The sequence below is a fragment of the Seriola aureovittata genome, chromosome 10 (genome assembly GCF_021018895.1).
Source record: "Seriola aureovittata isolate HTS-2021-v1 ecotype China chromosome 10, ASM2101889v1, whole genome shotgun sequence".
Taxonomy (NCBI): Eukaryota; Metazoa; Chordata; class Actinopteri; order Carangiformes; family Carangidae; genus Seriola; species Seriola aureovittata.
Genome location: NC_079373.1, coordinates 17,769,133 through 17,786,584, shown reverse-complemented (window position 1 = coordinate 17,786,584; position 17,452 = coordinate 17,769,133). Strand labels below are relative to the sequence as shown.

The window sequence follows — 17,452 nt, the reverse complement described above, 5'->3', positions numbered from 1 at the left end:
AAAGAGGTTCTTTTCAGTTTTTTATTTTTATTACTGAGAAGAGCGCTTAAGCTGAAAAGCTCCCTGAAGTCCAATGTGAGCAGTTCAATAGGTCAAACTTAGTTTGTTTTTCACAAAATCAGGTGTATGGCATTGAAAATAGTACAAAGCAAGACTTTTCAAAGGCAAATCATTCAAATAGCTGGGTACAGAGGGCTTACACACAAGAGAATGTATAAAACAAATGTACTAAAATTGAGAGGAAATTAATTTAATGTGACAAAATAAATCAAATGTTGCTTCAGCAATCTTTTTTTTTTTTTTTTTTGCGATTTTTAGTAAAGCTGCAGTCTGATATAAAAGTGCTGGCCAGTGGTTTTGAATGATTCACTATTTTGCCCAGACAAGTGCACTTGGAGTAAGAAAGCTACTGGGCATCACCATCAGGCCATAATGAGACATACAGACACTTACTTGGTACTTGGAGATGCACTTTGAGCTGTTAGTTTGTGTAATGTTCAGCAAGCCTGGTCTCAGGTTTGAAATAAATTGGAAAAGTGGAGGGAAAAACTTTGCAGGCATGAAGCCAGGCAAACACTGTGACAGCCATTTAAACACAACAAATGCAATACATTTCAAAGGTAAGACAAGTTTCTGTTTCAGACCATAATTATATAAGCACATAAACTGTATAATTTTGATACTTTGATTAAATCCAGTTTATGTATAGATTATGCTATTCTATTGCAATACATCTTTCCAACTTACATAATATTTTGTGGTGGTGTTGTGAGATTAAAAGTATGTTTGATGTAAGACCATGAGCCAAAGCATATCACTGAAAAAGATATCTCTAAAGTTCAAAGGACAAAGACATATCAGTCTGCCTAACACTGGCTTATGAAGCTACGGTGCATGATAAGACAGCAAGTCGTCTCTCGCAAATGTTTAGAAAATTGCCCGGTTGTAAAACCCACTCAGTATTTCTATTGGACAAATAAAAAAAAATGAATGTAACATCATAAATTTTTGTTATACACATAAATACTTTCGTCCTGGTTTTAACTGACTTGTGGCAAAGAGAAAAACACCTGAGATGCTGTATTTTTCTAAATTCTGATGTCTTAAAAGCAAAAATAATAATAATAATAATAATAATAATAATAAATTAATATAAAATAAAAAGTAAGGCATGCTGCTTCATGAAAGAAAAACATCATGATCAGATAATTATTATGAGTGTACTGTATGATAAGATCTAAATAAAACGCAGCATGCAGTTCAATATGTTGGGCACTGACATTATTATAATACTATATAGCAGAATACATTGGACACCTTCTTCAAGCACTACCGAGTACAGACATGGTTTTCGAATCAGAGGCACATACAGTTTGATCCATAATAAGCGGTATGAAATATCATACCTTTTCTCCTGCGGGTAATAAATAAATAAATTAAGAACTTGCGACGTGTTATCATGCTGCACTGGAGGATTAAGGTTCTACAGAGGTGAGGTGATAAACATTGCCTCAAGAGACCTTTTAAAAGTGCTTGTCTGGGAACAGGAGTGCGGGAGTGCTAGTTCAGGGTGATATAGCTAGCTTAATTAGACAGTAAAACCCAATGTTTGTGAAACACATACAGATAGAACCCTCGAGAGTTAAGATCATGATCTATCACGATACTATTGTTGCCGGCGGAGGACAGAGGTGATTCGTGTGTAATGGTTTTTGTTATGCATTGTATTGTGGAAGGAGACTTAAAGCTTGGTGCATCAGGATGTCCAGGACTGCATGTTGCACAGCATGGCCTCAAATCGCTCCATGTTTGGAGCCTGAGCGTGGGCTAGATGGTCCGTCAGGCGACTGTACAGACTGAAAGACTTCAACTCCAGCCAGATGAAACCAAAACGGTCCTCATCAAACAGCACAAAAAGCCCCGGGGTGCGCTCTGGACTTGTGAAGCCATGCCCAGCGATCAGGCCTGTCCCATAGAAGCTGAAATGGAGGAATATCAATTTGTCAATTAATCAATATTTTGATGGATGACCATTTCAATTGTTTATTGAATCGGTTCTCACAAACAGTTACTGTAGAAAATAATGACTGGTAATGTCAATTGAAGTATTTATTTTAATTATCAATAACTTGTAATAATTGTTAGATTATTTTGAATAAGGTTTTATAGCAATCTCCTTCTGTATTAATAAATATTATGTATTGAACAGATTAGGACAAAAATAATAAATTTTTAATTTGTAGTCAACAATCTTATCGGAAATGTTTACTTCAGTGCGTAGGTGATAATAATAATGACACCTTAACATGCAACAAAGTAAAATAAAAAGTCTGCAGTTATGTTTCTCTTGCAGGTTGCTTGTAGCAGCTGCTTTTGTTTTGAGGTCTGTCCATCAGTGAGCTCCAAACTAATGCCTGTGACTGGTCAAATATTTCTCCTGGCTTTGATGCACCAGAGCAGGCACTTTCAACCATCTGTCTATTCTGCACCATACGCAGTTTAATTAATTGCCCTTTTTATATGCTCAATTAAACATCTTTGGCTATAAAGCTATAATTCTTGCTGCTCAGCCAGCATTCATCATATGACTAATTCTTTAGTGGCTGATATTATTTCAGCCTGTTGGCCATGAACTTTTAACAATGACGCGATTTACAACAGCTTAAGAACAATAGGCGCACCGTGTCTAACACCAATGTTACTGTGGCGAAGGAATCTACAGGCATCAGTCCACCTGTGGAATTTATACAATAGGCATTTTCATGTCCTTTTAGCTGAGTTCTTACCATTTCCTGCAGGTGCGAGGATACACTTCGTTGCGAGCCATAACCCCCAGGGGCAGGACGAATGGCTGGGCCTCAGGAGGACTGCTGCTGCTGCTGGGGCCAGGCTCACAGCTGTCTGAGCAGGCACCATGGTCTATGTCCATCCCTTCCGCTCCGCTGGCACCACCACAGGCCCCCTCTGCTGCACCATTGACTGTGGCAGAGCTGTCCTTAGCCCGTTGTTCAACTTCCCTCTGCACTTCCTCGTGTACCCCAAGTACAAGCCGAGACAGTTCCTCTATTTTGCGCTGGTGCTCCAAGTCTGGGAGGACCACGGGCCGGCTCAGGTCAACATCCAAAGTGAGTTGCCCAGCAGGAACGTTGGGGTCTCCCTGCAGGAAGGAGTACTATTACAGTGTGCACCACTAGCAGAGAAATTTGGTGGGTTAATGTTTCATCTACTATGTCAAAAATGTGAAAATGATACATTCAAAGGCACTTTGTGTGTAAAAGTGCCTATTAAAAGCTTGAGTGATGATTACATCAGGAATTTTGGCTGAATAGTTGGTTGCTGGAGAGATGGAGGAGGACCTGTAGGACATTTACAGGATGTTATTATATATATTATTATATTATATAATAATTCACCGGGAACCTGCGATTACTTTATACTGCAGGGCCAGTATGAACACAAAACTCTGCCGTGAGGAGAGAGAAGCACAGACTCTGGTAATGATTGTTCACTAACTTACAGTGAGCTTGGTGGCTCTTGCAGACATCCCGTGGAAACTGAGCATGACAATCTCCAAGCCGTGACTGCCATAGGTGCCTTTAAAGAGGCCTGGCTGCAGCAGGTCCGAGGGCAACGTAGGAGGAAGATAGATCCTCCGGTATGTCAAGCAGTTACTGTCAACAGAAAGCATATGAGAGCCACAGCTTTACCAGGTGGATAGGTTATACAGTACATTCATCCACACGGGAAATCAGAACCATCTCTTCAGATAAAAAGCTATACTTGTCTTTATTGCTTAACCCTTTTGAGCTACTGAGGGCATGCAACTAATTGACATTTGATTTCAGTGTGATCAGAGGAAAAGACCCATACTCATATTGACTGGTATAAATGAACTTCATCAGGATGAGTTCCTGCATGTGCTCATGGAAGATTTCTTCAAGTGTCCGACCCCATTCTTCCTCCAGCCATGTCCTGAACTCCTACAAACACAGCCACACACACACATACATACACACAAGTTATAGAACCCTGGTGACAGTCTGACAACAAGTTTGACATTATCAAGGCATACAGGCTTTAAAACTAATCAATAATCAGTTAAGTTAAGTTAGTAAGGGTAGTTTTTAAGCTTTAGTAGTTACAGTAAAGAGAAAAATATATATTTTTTAAATATCATCAGTGTATTTACATGAGGTTTAATATTGCACGTTGTTTACATGAAAGTGATCATTGAATGCTAAGGGATCACGATGAGTGAATAATTAAAAAGGTCATCAGCGGGTCAGTAGTCTGTCAGGTGGTAACAGATCCCTGATTTGACCCACCTCCTGTCTGCCTCCTGGCATGCGGTGATGATCCGTCTGGTTACATTTAGTTGAAAATTCATCCTTCTTGACGGTCTAAAAATAACAGAATATGACACATATTAGAGGACGGCCTACTTTTATAGGCTACTAACTTCAAATTAAAGAAGAATGTGCTTCAAGAAAATATACTCAAAATTCCGTCGTGCTCATTTCTTTGGTGTATAGAGACGCGTCAGTGCTGTGGAACCCCTTACCTGTATGTCTCCTTTGTGGGGGCCCTTGTGTCCGTACATACACTCCACAGAGGCCTTTTTGGTCTCCCACATGTGGATACGGAAGAGCGGCCGTCTTCTCATTGGATCCTCCACACGGGGGTCATGAGGTGGCAAATACATCCAGCCAATGATGAATAACCCATCCACCTGAATGAGAAGTACTTTTAATAATTTATCAGCCATTGACATTATCCTAAATTAAGTTAGGCTTCCAGAGCAATAGCTGTTGAATATTGCTGCACCATAAATGATAAGCATTTGACTTTTTGTGAAACAAACGGTAAACTGTAAGTCATTTTTCCTCATCTTAATGCAAATGTCTTGATTGAGAAATATGACTCACCACAACATTGAGCAATCCGCCATAAGGGCCTATATCAGGCTGCCATAAACCCAAAATATGTCTGTATGGGTGAAGCACTGCAACACAAAAGCACAACATTGCACCATAATAGTCAGTTTTTGCAGTGATACAGCCATGCTCTACTAGAAGCTGCACTGTGCAAGGTTAGAAACACAAGAGAAGATGTAACAATCCACAAACTGAAGCTTTTGTTTAGTGTCTGTCAGGATAGAATCAATGTGATATAAACCCAAAAAGAAGAAAGTGTAAACTGCTCATGTTCCTGTCAGCCAAGTTTCTAAACAACACACACGGCACACCAAGTTATCCAGCCTCCCAGTTAACGCTTAATGTGAAAGCAAACACTGCAGAGAATTATTACCACGTTCAACGTTCACGCACGGTGCATAACACTGCTGCAACAATCGTTAAGAGTCCCCCCCCTCCACAAGCGCGCACACACACACACACACACACACACACACACACACAACCCCTCATGCTGTAGCCATCTGCGTTGATGGCCCTGTACATACAGTGTGTGTACACATCTCTATAGTCCATGTGCTTGTAGTCAGGGAGGAGCTTCACAAAGCGCCCAGACTTCACCCGTGGGTTGACACCTGGACAGGCACAACACAGGCATGTGTAGAGCAACCACGGACCATGGCGGGCTCAGTCTAACACAGCACGCCAATGAATTGAGAAATGGGCCAACATAATCTAACAGGTGCTGCAACTTTGCCTGGTATGTTTTGAGGCAGCTGTTTTTTCAAAATGCAATATGAGCTCCATATCGCTGCTGATAAACAAATGAGGAACAAATGGGGGACAATACATGAAAGAAAAAGTTGCACCATCAAAAGTCTTAGTGGAGCAGAGAATCCACACTCATATCAATGCTTCCCATCTGCATCCAATCACAGTTGACATTAGGGACACTTAAGGGTGCAAATGCTGAATGACGTGATGGGGTAGGAAGGAACCAAATACTTCATTGGATCAACTGATCTTTGACATTAGAGGTGTTAAAGTGGCAGCCAAACTCACGTTTAACATAGAGCTCTCGGCTAGATACATTTCCTACTTCCATCTTCCTCAGATCCTCCTTCATACCAAACTCTGCAGAGAGAAAACACATGAGAGAAATTAACATTAAATTTAAATTTATTAGGGCTACGCATGCAAAGTATCCGTATCAGTATTAGTGGTAATGGAAATGGGTATACAGCAAGTCAGGTTTTTAAACAGTGCAGTCGATAAGCTCCATATTTATCCAATTCATAATGTGAACTGTGGTGTTATACATTACGGCAGTAAGTCCGAACTTAAACTCCAGTCAGCAGACAAGGACATGATCTGATCATGTGTGCTACACAGTGATTCACAAGGTTTATTAAACACAACCCTGCCCGAGCCACAAGTGAACTAAGCAGAACAACCCCCCCCCCCCAAAAAAAGAAAAGAAAATTAAAATTCATGTCATTAATAGGATTGGATGTGTGTATACTGCAGTATTTTGCAGCGTTAGATCACATGTCTTGTTTTTGACAGTTTCTTATTAGCAGTAGTAGTAGAAGTCGTTGTAGTCCCTATTAAATTTCTACTAATTGTTCCTTTCTCAATGTAAGTGCCTTAATTAGCTTGCCTGGTATGCTAGTAACTTAATAGATAGAGATAATAAAGGGTTTTATTTTCCACCATTTTCAAAAAGTTGGCTGCCATATTGACTAATTGCTTCAGTAGCCCAGCATGACATGGTCTCTCATAACATGAGCATTGAGCTGGGAGGGAATCGGGAAGTGTATCTCTAAATTTTAACATAACTTTGGAGACATACAGTATTTGTCCAAACTTGCCATAGTGTAGTTTCCTGATTATAAAGTGGTGGGACATTGGTGGTGGTGTGGTGTTCACAATAATGCTCATGTCCCCCCAAAAGGCTGAGGTCGGCCCTGCATCAGCAGCCTTATCAGCTACACACAGAATGGTTATAATGCGCCTAAAAACATTGAGAGGCCTTGCTCTTTTTTGTAACAGCAGTGACTAAGGACGCAGCGATTGCTTTCATTTTCGTCATGGTTCCCGTCCTGATCGATAGAAATGCTTTTAAGGGAAACATTTCCGAGGAGCCAGCGCTGCTGTGCACCGAGTCTCACACAAACAACCTGTCTACAAGTAGGAATCCCATAACACATAATATGCGAATCAACGCTGCGTTTAGCCATCTAAGCCGTTGATGTTTCAATTATCTCTGCGTGCAGTAGAGATAATTTACCTTCAATGCACCGCCTTCTCCAGATGGTTTCAGTACTGAGGATTTGTCTGAATTTCTTGCAGATGAGGGCCACATTTGGTAGCGCTGTTCCGGGGAGCAAGGAGAATATTTCCACTAAAAGCTCCGGGGGTAGTTCCGCTAAGGTTTGCGGGTGCGGAGGTCCCGTGCTCGTGCGGTTCAGCGAGCTTCCTCTGTTGACATGATGACCGCTGCCATATTCACAAGCGTCACTCGGCCCTGCAGTGGCGACGCCACTCTCCGGGCCTCCGCCGCCGCAGACGTCGCCTTGCCTCTTGCCCACGATCCGCTCCCCTTCTTCCTCGTCCATGTCGGAATCGCTGCCCTGATCCTGCTGATTATGCCGCTGTCGCCTGCGGCACCTTCGCGACTGACCCACTCCGCAGAGCCTGGCACAAACAGCCATCCGTAGTCACCAAACAGGCAACATTACATCACTACAACACATCTATCAGCTGCAGTCTGTTCTGATCTCCTCCTGTCCTTGCGAGCATGAGCAGAAACATTTTCCGACGTCACATCGGTGCACGTATAGAGCGTAGTGACTTTCCTTCCTCCTCTACGTCCTACCAGAAGTCATGTACAGTGTGTTATCATTACGCAGGTGTATGAAGAGGATCTATGCTTGACATCCAGCAAGATATTAAGTCACAAGTAATCAACTTCAGAGCTCACAAATGGTCCGTATAGGGTCCAGAGGTCAAGAAATAATTTTGTCGACTCATATACTGCTTGGTAGATGAATCTGTAGCAGTGCATCATATTTTACAAGCCGTTTTTGTATTTAAAATCTTCATGGCATAGTAATGTAAATCCGTTGCAAACAGTACTTCAGTGTTAGAATAATAATTCTCTACAAAACATAGTTACCAATAACACCAAATTTTCTCAGCTCCCAGCCGCTAGAGACGTCCTGTCCTCTGTCCACGGAAAATCGTCAGATTTTTCAATTTTTAAAAGAGCCCCGGAATCGGGGAATCATTGTTAATCCTGCTGCCACATATTGCTAAAATATTGATCTTTCACGGGTTTAGTTTGATAGCAGAAAAGTGCTCAGTAGTGTTGGGCTGTCTGTGGAGCACACCTCACCTGGTAAAATTTGGTCAAACCATTAGTCACAGCATGTGCTGGAGTCTCGATCCCATAGCATATTTTGTTCACTTGAAAAAGTCACAGCGCACAGTTTTACATTTATGAAATTGAATAAAATATGCATTACTTGTTGAATTTTGGTCGTTTTTCTACAGAGGAAAAATTTCGAGCCAGCCAGGAGTCGAACCTAGAATCTTCTGATCCGTAGTCAGACGCGTTATCCATTGCGCCACTGGCCCGACTGACAATATGTGAAAGTACATACTAATTTAAAGGTTGACCATACGATTTTCTAGTGCGTATATATACGTTTTTTCATACTGAATGACTGTTACAGTGTTAAGAAAACACATTAATATTTGGTGTTAGCTGACTAATTTTCAGTAATTATTAAACACTGTCCGAGCGTAGACAAATTATAGTCTACTTACCATCCTAAAACCTCAAATTAAAGATTATTGATTATCGTTACAGTAGTAACCAATACGTGCTTATATTTGATCAATCCGTCAAGAAAGAGAAAGAGTCAACACAGGCAAGCTCAACAATTAAAACAAAAAAGTCCAAAACTATGATTTTCAAGGGAATGGATGGTCTGGATCAAGCAACTTAAAGTCATTCAAAATTAGCAGACCTGGCAACCCAGCAAAGAACTACGCTTATCTTTGTGGCTTGTGAAGAGGTCTGTAAAAAACACTAAACAGTCTCGTACTTAAACACATATAGCGTATTGTTAAATGACTTCACGTTATACAACAACATATGTCATGCCATTGTATGTATTTTAATGTATTAAATTGTATTGTGTGTATTACAGTGGAATGTAACAGACATGCTCAAATGCTGTGATTGTGGGACACTTTGTGTCGAATGTGGCAACCACCAAGCAAAACAGGAAGTGTCCACTGGCGGGAAGTTCATCTACTATTATGAAAGCGTTACCAAAGACACAGAATGCTTGATTTGACCTTTTCACGGACTAAGTGACTAAATTAAATTGGCTGCAAACCTTCCATTCGTGCACTACGTTGATCAAGTTTAGCCCTGCTGAGGTTGACAACAAACGGGAATTTCTTTCTGCGTTTACCACCCACTTTTGTCCGTTTGCAGGTCGATCATGAAGGGAGAAATTGATAAAATCCTCTTACTGTCAGGAGGAGACAGTACCGCCGAACTTCAGAAGTACCTGTCCTCTCTCAAGAATGACCAGGTTGTTATCGAAAATGACCGGTTTTATCTCAAATCTCCTTTAAAAGAACAGTGGCACTGTCCGAAATACTTACCTCTCCACTATGTGCTTTCTAGCTCATCACTGTGATTACCAACAGCGCATTAAAGGGCAAGAACGTTAGTGCCATGATTAAAGGCATATTTGAAGGTAAGTGGGCTATACATTGTCATACAGGTACTGTTGGTATGTGAGTGATTTGACACCAACACAACTGTTACGTTTATATTGCCACATCTATCTTCAGATGCATCAGTAATGTTAGTATGAACTACATCAAGTTCAATATCACGCTTGACTCCTATCACAAGGATATTTTTAAACGGGTTTGAATCCATCCCGGGCTAATTGCTGCATGTCATCCCCTCCTTTCCCGTCCCTCTCCACTGACTGGCAAATATATGCAAAAATGAGACTCCCACCCCCAAAAATATGCTTTGTTGTTCAGGTTCTCCTTCCAGTTCCACTGAAGGATCGAACCGCAGACTTCTTGTTTATCAACACTGCATCCCCTTGTGTGAGTCTGGGAACCTTCAGACTGAGGTGGTGTCTGATATCATTGGACTGCTGATGCTTGAGGTAAACAAAAAGGAAAAAAAAGCTTGATGATGATACTTTTCTAGAGTATTCATTTTTATAGCATATATGCATAATAATGCTTCTTCAGTCAAAGGGCAGCGACAAGTAATGACAAGCATATAAGGTTAAGTAACTTCTTGCCTCTGCCAGGATTGTGGTTGTATTGGCCAATAAATGTATGGGTTTTGAGTCAGCAATCAAATAACCCATCAATGCTAAATGCTATTTTGAGCTCTCCTAAAGTTATTAGGATACAAGGATTAGAAACATGGATTGATTCACTACATCAGCATACCAAAAGAATTTTCAGAGCATCCTGTCCTGTCCATCAGTTTTGACATTGATTGGATTGGACACATCTTTTCCCTTTCCTTTGTTCGTGCTGTATGTAATGTATGCCACAGACTTAACTGAAATCTAATTCCAGTTTGCCTTTTAAATGTTATACACAGACTCATACACTGTCTGGATCCTCTCTTGCACAACTGGCGTCGCTTTTTGTTGAAGCCATTAAGGTGGGAAAAATGGGCAATGGGAAATCCCTGGAGCTATTTCCTACTGTGCTAACTGCCCTTGCAGCCTGTGAAGCCTTGTCTTATGGCAAAGGTAAGTGCAAATTACTAGCCACAGTAACTTTGTTATTTATTATTTTACAAATATATCAATATCTTGCCTAGTGATTTTATCTACAAGATGGACCTTTTTAAAAGATGATGAATGGTTGCTTGTAACTTAACTTTAGGAGAACTCAGTGGTGAGGAATACAAGAAGCAGCTGATCAACAGCCTCTGCTCAAGCAGGTGAGGACGGTGCAGATTTGAAACTGTATTTACATGTGCAAGGGAGTTGTTGCCAGTATTTTGCTGTCTATATTCTTGTCCTTTTAAACTCAAATCATTGTTATTAATTGATTCACTCATTTTTTTCATGCAGATGGGATCCACAGTGTGTTATTCACCTGACGACCATGTTCAGGTAACACCACTGACCATCTCACTATTAATTTTCTTTCAGAACGATAAGAGTTTATTGCAGTGCCCTCATCTTTTACGATGTTTCGCAATGATATCACAATGTTACATCTGCTATTATTTGTTTCTTGTGCCACCTCTCAGAAAGAGCACGCCATGCAACTAGTCAGCAGTTTTTTTGTGTCCGCCTCATTGTAGGGATGTGCCCCTGTCATCGGAGGAGCTGCAGTTCCTGATGGAGAAAGTACTGCGGATGTTCACCAAACTGGATCTGCAGGAGATTCCACCGCTGGTTTACCAACTGCTGCTTCTGTCTGCAAAGGTGTGTGTGTGGGTGCGCGTGTGTCTGTGTGTGTGTGTTTATGTGCAGGTAAAAATATCTTCTGCTTTGTTTTAAATATTTTAAGTCTGCCCTGTCCTGTCTGTTAGGGTTGTAAAAAACAGGTCCTGGATGGAATCATTGGTTATTTTAAGGAGCAAGATGTTTGCCAGGAAGAAGAGCAGAAACATGGAGAGTGAGTCTCTCATAACACTGCAAGTGACAAATTTACTCTGCATCTTACTGCCTACATTCATTTTACTGAGTGTTATATTTCACTATTTGTTCATCAGGAGCCTGGATCTAGAGGTTCAGTCCATTCCACAGGACCAGTTGAGGCACGTGGAGGGCACTGCCATCCTCCACATAGTCTTTGCTATACGACTAGACCATGAACTCGGGAGAGAATTCCTGAAGAGCTTTAAGGTTATTTATGACTTATTTGTCTGAGATTATTTTTTGAGATTATGAATAAATATGTACTGTTGGGTATGCTATAATTCTTACCATTCCTCCAGACGTCCTATGGCGACCTGTGTCCTTTCAGTGTTGCCCTGTTGCTCTCAGTGGCACGTATCCAGCGCTATGAAGAGCAGGTGAGAAATCAAAATTATTTTTCCTATAGTCATTTGAGTCTTATTGCGTTTTATCTCTTCTGTTTGCTAATTTTTCTTTCTCCTTTCCGCGATCTGGGTAGGTGTATGACCTTTTGAAGGGGGCAATCATCAAGAGCTTCAAGGATGAGCAGATGCAGCAGGGGTCAAACTTCCTGCAGGACCTCCTGCCTGGGCACTGCAGTGTGGCTGAGATGATACTTGACACGGTCAAGAACAGGTCAGAACATATTTATTAATCTATTTCAAACTTTTAACATAAAAACTAGGCATGTGCTTATGTTAGTATAAAACGCAATTAGAAAAACACGTCCTTCACAATACAATAAATGAAATATATAGATTTGTTTTTAATTTTTTCATATGGGCACTACTCTTCCACCTGTGCAGCGTGTTTGGGTGGGATCATGTGACCCAGGGGCTGGTGCAGTTGGGCTTCTTCCTCATGGACACATTTGGACCCAAGCCAGGACCATTTGGCAAGACTACAGAGGGGTCTGCTACGGTAGCCAGGACCCCGAATCAGCAGGCATGTAAGCTGGGAGGTCAGGTGCTCCTCCAGGGCTTTAAGGTAACATTTGGTTTTTGTTTTATAGAATTATCACTATGTAAACGACTGATAGCGACTGGAGGATGTGTGTTCTTCTGCGGCAGATGCATGAGCCTATCAGAGGCGAGATACTGGAGCAGGTCCTGAATCGTCTGGTCACAAAGACCGCTTCCCCTGTCAATCATTATTTAGGTAATTACAACCTTCAGACGTTGGTTCCAGATTTCAGATACACACCAGTGTCTAATTTGTCTGGTTAGAGACTAGATTTTAACAAAATTTATATGTTTTTTTTTTCCAATAACATCAGACCTTTTCTCTGACATTGTGATCTCTGCTCCCATGATCCTCCTGGAGTCATCCTCCAAGGTCACAGAGACATTTGACCACCTGTCATACTTGCCCTTAGCCACTGTTCAGGGTCTACTGAAAGCTGTCCAGGTACCTAAAACACACGCAAACACATTGTACAAGTATCTGTTCCTTTACTTAATCGTTTTTCTCTGTTTAATCTCCAGCCTCTGCTCAAAGTCAGTATGTCCTTGAAAGACGCTTTGATTCTAGTTCTCCGCAAGGCCATGTTTTCCAGGTGTGTACTCCTGTGCTCTTAATCAGATGAGGTTTATTTTATAATTAATTAATCATGCTTTGGTTAATGCATTTGATATCTTAATAGTAATTAAAAAGAAAGGCAGTTTAACAGCTGAAATAAAGATAATTTCCTTCACTTTTCTCCCCTCTAAATAACTTTCTACCAGTCAACTGGACGGCAGGAAATCTGCAGTGACTGGCTTCTTGTTGCTGCTGAAGAACTTCAAAGTGTTGGGCAGCTTGGCGTCGAGCCAGTGTAGCCAGACAATCTCCTCCAGTCAGGTACAGTTAGACTGTGTATATGTGGTCTTTACATATATGCATATGTGCAACGAGGGTGCTGGAAAACAGCTGTGAAAATATGTGCAATTTTAAGAATGATCTATCTAATGTTAACTGTCTGTCTGAACCCCTGAATAGGTCCAAGTGGACGTTCATTCTCGTTACAACTCTGCTGCCAATGAAGCGTTCTGTCTGGAGATCCTGAGCAGCCTGCGTCGCTGCCTGAGCCAGCAGGCTGATGTGCGCCTTATGCTTTATGAGGTTAGAGATTACTTTTATAAACTTTGTTCATTTGAATTAAATACTATCTCTGATAGTCTTAAAAGCGAAGCAGCAAATAATGTTACTCCACCTCAAGCATTTTTTTTAATACATCTTTCAAGTCCAAACAAGATTCAGATTTCTATGCTGAGAGGGCAAATTCTTGCTCGTTTCAGGGATTCTACGATGTTCTCCGCCGCAACTCCCAGCTTGCAAGCTCCATCATGCAGACCCTTTTCTCACAGGTGTGCCATTTAAGTGCAAACTGTCAGAAATAATGGTCTGTTTGTCATGTTATTTATATGTGTGGAGGCTGTAAGTCATATTTTTGTATCCTTAGCTGAGGCGGTACTATGAGCCTGAACAAGACCTCCTGCCCCCGGTGAAGCTGGAGGCGTGCATCACAGCTCATGGAGACCAAGTCTACCTCCAGGAGCCACTGGTACTCTGTCTGCACTGCAGCAGCATGTCTGCGACTTTGTGCTCCTGGTTCACTGTGCAAATGTTGCTGTGGTAATGTCTGCTATAAATAGCGTTTGTTCCATCTCAGGCCCATCTGGTGAGCTGCACTATACATTGCCTGCTGTGGCTGCAGAACATGCGGCGATCAGCCAACCCCAGCACTGACGACAGCAACGACGATGAGGAGGAAGAGGAGGAAGGATACCAGTCTGAACTACAGACAATTCTAGAGAGCATGACAAGACGCATGATCAAGAGTGAAATGGAGGACTTTGAACTGGTATGCATTCCTGACACAGTGTAGAAAATGATGACTTTAACTCTCACACTCTCTGGTCTAGATGTGGAATAATTTTTCCATCATCAGCTTTAATAACACTTTATTAGTCTTCCTTATTAATTTAGTGACCAGCACAAAGCAGTAAGAGGAGAAGGATTGTAATTTTAATAAAATTAACTGTTTGATCGCCTCTTTCTCCCTGAGTTTACTCTCACTGTGGCTATAATAATAAATGAAAATGCCCTAAAAAAATAACAAAAATATAAAATAATAAACTATTAATAAATTATACAATTAGTAGTCTGGCTGAAGAAAATATGGGAAACCTTATGAGAAGTGTAAGCAGGAAGGAAATGAGCATCTGTCGTCTTGAATCTCAGAAATAAATTAATTAACATTTTCTTGTTGAATTGTGTATCAGCTGTGCATCTTAAGCTGTATACTGTCTGTGTGTTGATAAGGACAAGTCAGCAGAGTTCTCCATGGGATCCAGTGTTGGGTTGAAGAATAATATCTATGCAGTGCTCGTGATGGGAGTGTATGAGGTTCTCATGGAGTACAACTTCATCAAAGCCAACTACAAGTAACAACCCACCACCTCACTTTGTACGGATGTTGTGTAGCATGAATGTCGTTACCGTGCTGAATTTTTAAATCATGCCTCTGTGTGTTGCAGTAAAAGCCGCTTTGAGGAGCTCATGCAGCTATTTAACCACTACCACAAGCTGTCTGAGATTCTGAAGGAGAAATCTGGAAAAGGTCGAGTGCCCTCACACAAGACCCCCCGCAGTTTACTCTCGTTGAGCTTCATATCAACTCTCCTCACTGTGCTCTTCAGGTAAATGTTCACTAATGCTGTGAGATTACTGCACAGTTACAAGTACCAAACAAAATGGATGAGCTAAAGGTGAGAAATACTATCTAAACTTGGGACGCCAAGAAAAAAAAGAGGAAAAAAAAAAGTCAAACAAAATTGGATTCTCTTTCAGAGACAGTACTCAGAGCAAAGAGGAGGCTCTCTCGGTGCTGCGCTCAAGTGGAGAATTTGTACGTTATGCAGTAAGTGTAGCTGTACAGAAGATCCAGCAGTTGGAGGACACTGGACACACAGATGGCCCAGATGGACAGAACACAGACAGGACTTTCCGCTTCCTCTGTGACATGACAAGGTTGGAATCCCATGGCCTGAATAACAGCGTTTAGTTAAACTGCCTTCACGGTTGTGTTTTCCGTGACACCGTCGGACCAATGAGTGATCCGTCTCTGTCTAAATGTCCACACAGCGTGCTGATGTGGCGTTACACCAACATCCCCAGCGTGGTGGAGGAGGCAGGGAAGAAGGAAAAGCGCTCCAGCCTGTCTCAGCTGTGTCTGGAAGGTCTGCTCAGGATTTTCACAACCTGCCAGCAGCGCTATCCAGACAAGATGGCCCAGCTCCTCTCCAACATGGGTTCGATACACACAGTTTTCTGTAAAAGTAGGGAATTTTGACCAATACTATGAAGGAATTCATCACATTTTGTGTTTCTTGCAGACATGGCAGAGGATGATCCGGAGACAGATGATGGGAACGTTACAGAGATGAACTTTTTTTACATCAGACAGTTTCAGGTGCAGTTGTACTTTGTAATTTCTAGGGATGCAGCTGCTCCATCCATTTTAAGGTTAAAATCAAAATACTTATTTCGCTTCATATTTTTCTTCCCTGATACTCTGGCTGTCTCACACAGTTCTGTTCTAATGTTATGGACAGTGGATAATTGCACCTCATCTGAGCATCACCACTAAAATCCAATTTTCTTTGCCGTCAACAGAGAGCGCTGTTCACTCAGATCAGTGGAGGAGAGGAGGAATTTAACAGCAAAGAGGCTCAGCTGCTGGTCAGCATCTTGAGCGTGCTCTCACGCCAGCTGAAGCCCTCCTCCAAACAGGTCGGTGTACACTTATATGCACTTGACAGAACAAATTCGGTAGTACTCGTTCCACTAACACATGTCTTAATCTACAGTTTGTTCAGATGATCACGTGGACAGTGAAAATCTGCAAGGAGACCAGTTTTGGTGAGTTTACTTGAACTTGGTATCAGTTTTAGGCACAGTGAGGTTTGTTTGTTTGTTCTAAGGTGTTTTTCTTTTTCCTTTTAGAGGATCCTGCGTTTTCAAAGGGGCTGCTCTCGCTTCTCTTCAACCTACATGTTCTCTATAAGAGTCCTGTAAGCCTGTTACTGGAGCTCTGCCAAGACATCCACAGTCAGCTGGGGGATATCGATCAGGTACACGCACTTACAGAGTGGCATCAGCTGATACAAGCAATGTATATATGCATATATCACTGTTCAGGGCTGTATATTAAATGCATCCTGATACCTCGATAGACAACTGCACTGTTCATAGTTCACATCCAACCTTTGATCATAGTCTCATATCATCCCACATCCTCAAGTGAAAATCATGACTCACAAAGATGTGACTCATACTTCATCTGTAATCAGCAGTAACCATTTGTTTTTTTTAACAATAATAATAATACTTTTATGACAGTAAACTGATGAACGTAACTTTTTGAATGGAGTGATTTTTGTGTCTCTCTTTCTCTGTGATCAGGATGTGGAGGTAGAGAAACAGTCTCATTTTGCCATTGTCAACATGAAGACTGCTACAACCGCAGCAGTGAGTGTTGGTTTTCTAACTGGAAGGCAATGATTTGTTGTGTACAGATATCCCAGAGTCAGTTTGTGAAGCTTGCTCACGGCCTTCATCATCATTTTAATCTGTTTCCCCAGCTGCTGGTCCTGTCTCAGGTTGACAGAGTGCTTGATGAAGTGGACTGGCTGATTGCCAGAAGGAAAAGCCATACAACCTTTGATAAATCTTCCTCCGGTAAGAAGCCTTTTACTCTGCTGCTCACTTGGATTAATGGTGAGAGTTGAGTGGGGATAAGGGAAGGGATGCATCTCTGTCAGTGAACGGTACAAAGACTTCTGTGATGTTGTGTTGCCGATG

The 17,452-nt window shown here is 41.6% G+C and overlaps 2 protein-coding genes and 1 non-coding gene across 5 annotated transcripts in view; 1 reads left to right on the top strand and 2 right to left on the bottom strand.

Moving 5' to 3' along the window:
• Positions 1–7: 7 nt before the first annotated feature.
• On the bottom strand, positions 8–7,775 carry fbxo31 (F-box protein 31). 2 transcript variants are annotated; one of them, XM_056387291.1, is made up of 10 exons: positions 7,204–7,775; positions 5,976–6,047; positions 5,462–5,548; positions 4,926–5,002; positions 4,562–4,729; positions 4,326–4,400; positions 3,871–3,980; positions 3,518–3,671; positions 2,787–3,157; positions 8–1,979 (listed from the first exon to the last, which is right to left on the bottom strand). In XM_056387291.1, the coding sequence occupies exons 1-10, from the start codon at positions 7,625–7,627 to the stop codon at positions 1,757–1,759; spliced, it is 1,761 nt and encodes a 586-aa protein (XP_056243266.1). In that variant the 5' UTR covers positions 7,628–7,775; the 3' UTR covers positions 8–1,756. The 2 variants fall into 2 exon arrangements, with proteins under 2 accessions (XP_056243266.1, XP_056243267.1); XM_056387292.1 differs by lacking the exon at positions 5,462–5,548 and having other exon boundaries at positions 7,204–7,772.
• A 704-nt stretch (positions 7,776–8,479) lies between these two features.
• Positions 8,480–8,552, bottom strand: trnar-acg (transfer RNA arginine (anticodon ACG)). Its single transcript has one exon. It is a non-coding gene; the product is annotated as a tRNA-Arg (tRNA).
• Positions 8,553–9,229: 677 nt separating this feature from the next.
• The window catches only part of fanci (FA complementation group I), a 10,205-nt gene continuing 1,982 nt past the window's right edge, over positions 9,230–17,452 (top strand). For both annotated transcript variants that reach the window (XM_056387011.1, XM_056387010.1), the window contains exons 1-30: positions 9,230–9,523; positions 9,619–9,691; positions 9,990–10,120; positions 10,573–10,726; positions 10,863–10,920; positions 11,054–11,095; positions 11,290–11,413; positions 11,521–11,606; positions 11,704–11,836; positions 11,929–12,006; positions 12,108–12,244; positions 12,415–12,595; positions 12,679–12,766; positions 12,885–13,015; positions 13,093–13,163; positions 13,333–13,447; positions 13,586–13,708; positions 13,885–13,953; positions 14,049–14,150; positions 14,259–14,450; positions 14,912–15,033; positions 15,127–15,288; positions 15,440–15,619; positions 15,734–15,900; positions 15,985–16,061; positions 16,265–16,381; positions 16,459–16,510; positions 16,595–16,722; positions 17,054–17,119; positions 17,233–17,329. In XM_056387011.1, coding sequence (XP_056242986.1) covers positions 9,431–9,523; positions 9,619–9,691; positions 9,990–10,120; positions 10,573–10,726; positions 10,863–10,920; positions 11,054–11,095; positions 11,290–11,413; positions 11,521–11,606; positions 11,704–11,836; positions 11,929–12,006; positions 12,108–12,244; positions 12,415–12,595; positions 12,679–12,766; positions 12,885–13,015; positions 13,093–13,163; positions 13,333–13,447; positions 13,586–13,708; positions 13,885–13,953; positions 14,049–14,150; positions 14,259–14,450; positions 14,912–15,033; positions 15,127–15,288; positions 15,440–15,619; positions 15,734–15,900; positions 15,985–16,061; positions 16,265–16,381; positions 16,459–16,510; positions 16,595–16,722; positions 17,054–17,119; positions 17,233–17,329 — 3,349 coding nt within the window. In that variant the 5' untranslated portion in view covers positions 9,230–9,430. The remainder of the gene's footprint in view (positions 9,524–9,618; positions 9,692–9,989; positions 10,121–10,572; positions 10,727–10,862; positions 10,921–11,053; positions 11,096–11,289; positions 11,414–11,520; positions 11,607–11,703; positions 11,837–11,928; positions 12,007–12,107; positions 12,245–12,414; positions 12,596–12,678; positions 12,767–12,884; positions 13,016–13,092; positions 13,164–13,332; positions 13,448–13,585; positions 13,709–13,884; positions 13,954–14,048; positions 14,151–14,258; positions 14,451–14,911; positions 15,034–15,126; positions 15,289–15,439; positions 15,620–15,733; positions 15,901–15,984; positions 16,062–16,264; positions 16,382–16,458; positions 16,511–16,594; positions 16,723–17,053; positions 17,120–17,232; positions 17,330–17,452) is intronic.

Coding starts and splice junctions, on each gene's coding strand:
- fbxo31 (XM_056387291.1), bottom strand. CDS start 7,627: ATGGCTGTTTGTGCCAGGCTCTGCGGAGTGGGTCAGTCGCGAAGGTGC. Junction 6,048..7,203: donor GAGAAGGCGGTGCATTGAAG/GTAAATTATCTC, acceptor TTCTCTCTGCAG/AGTTTGGTATGAAGGAGGAT. Junction 3,672..3,870: donor ATTTATACCAGTCAATATGA/GTATGGGTCTTT, acceptor TTCTGTTGACAG/TAACTGCTTGACATACCGGA.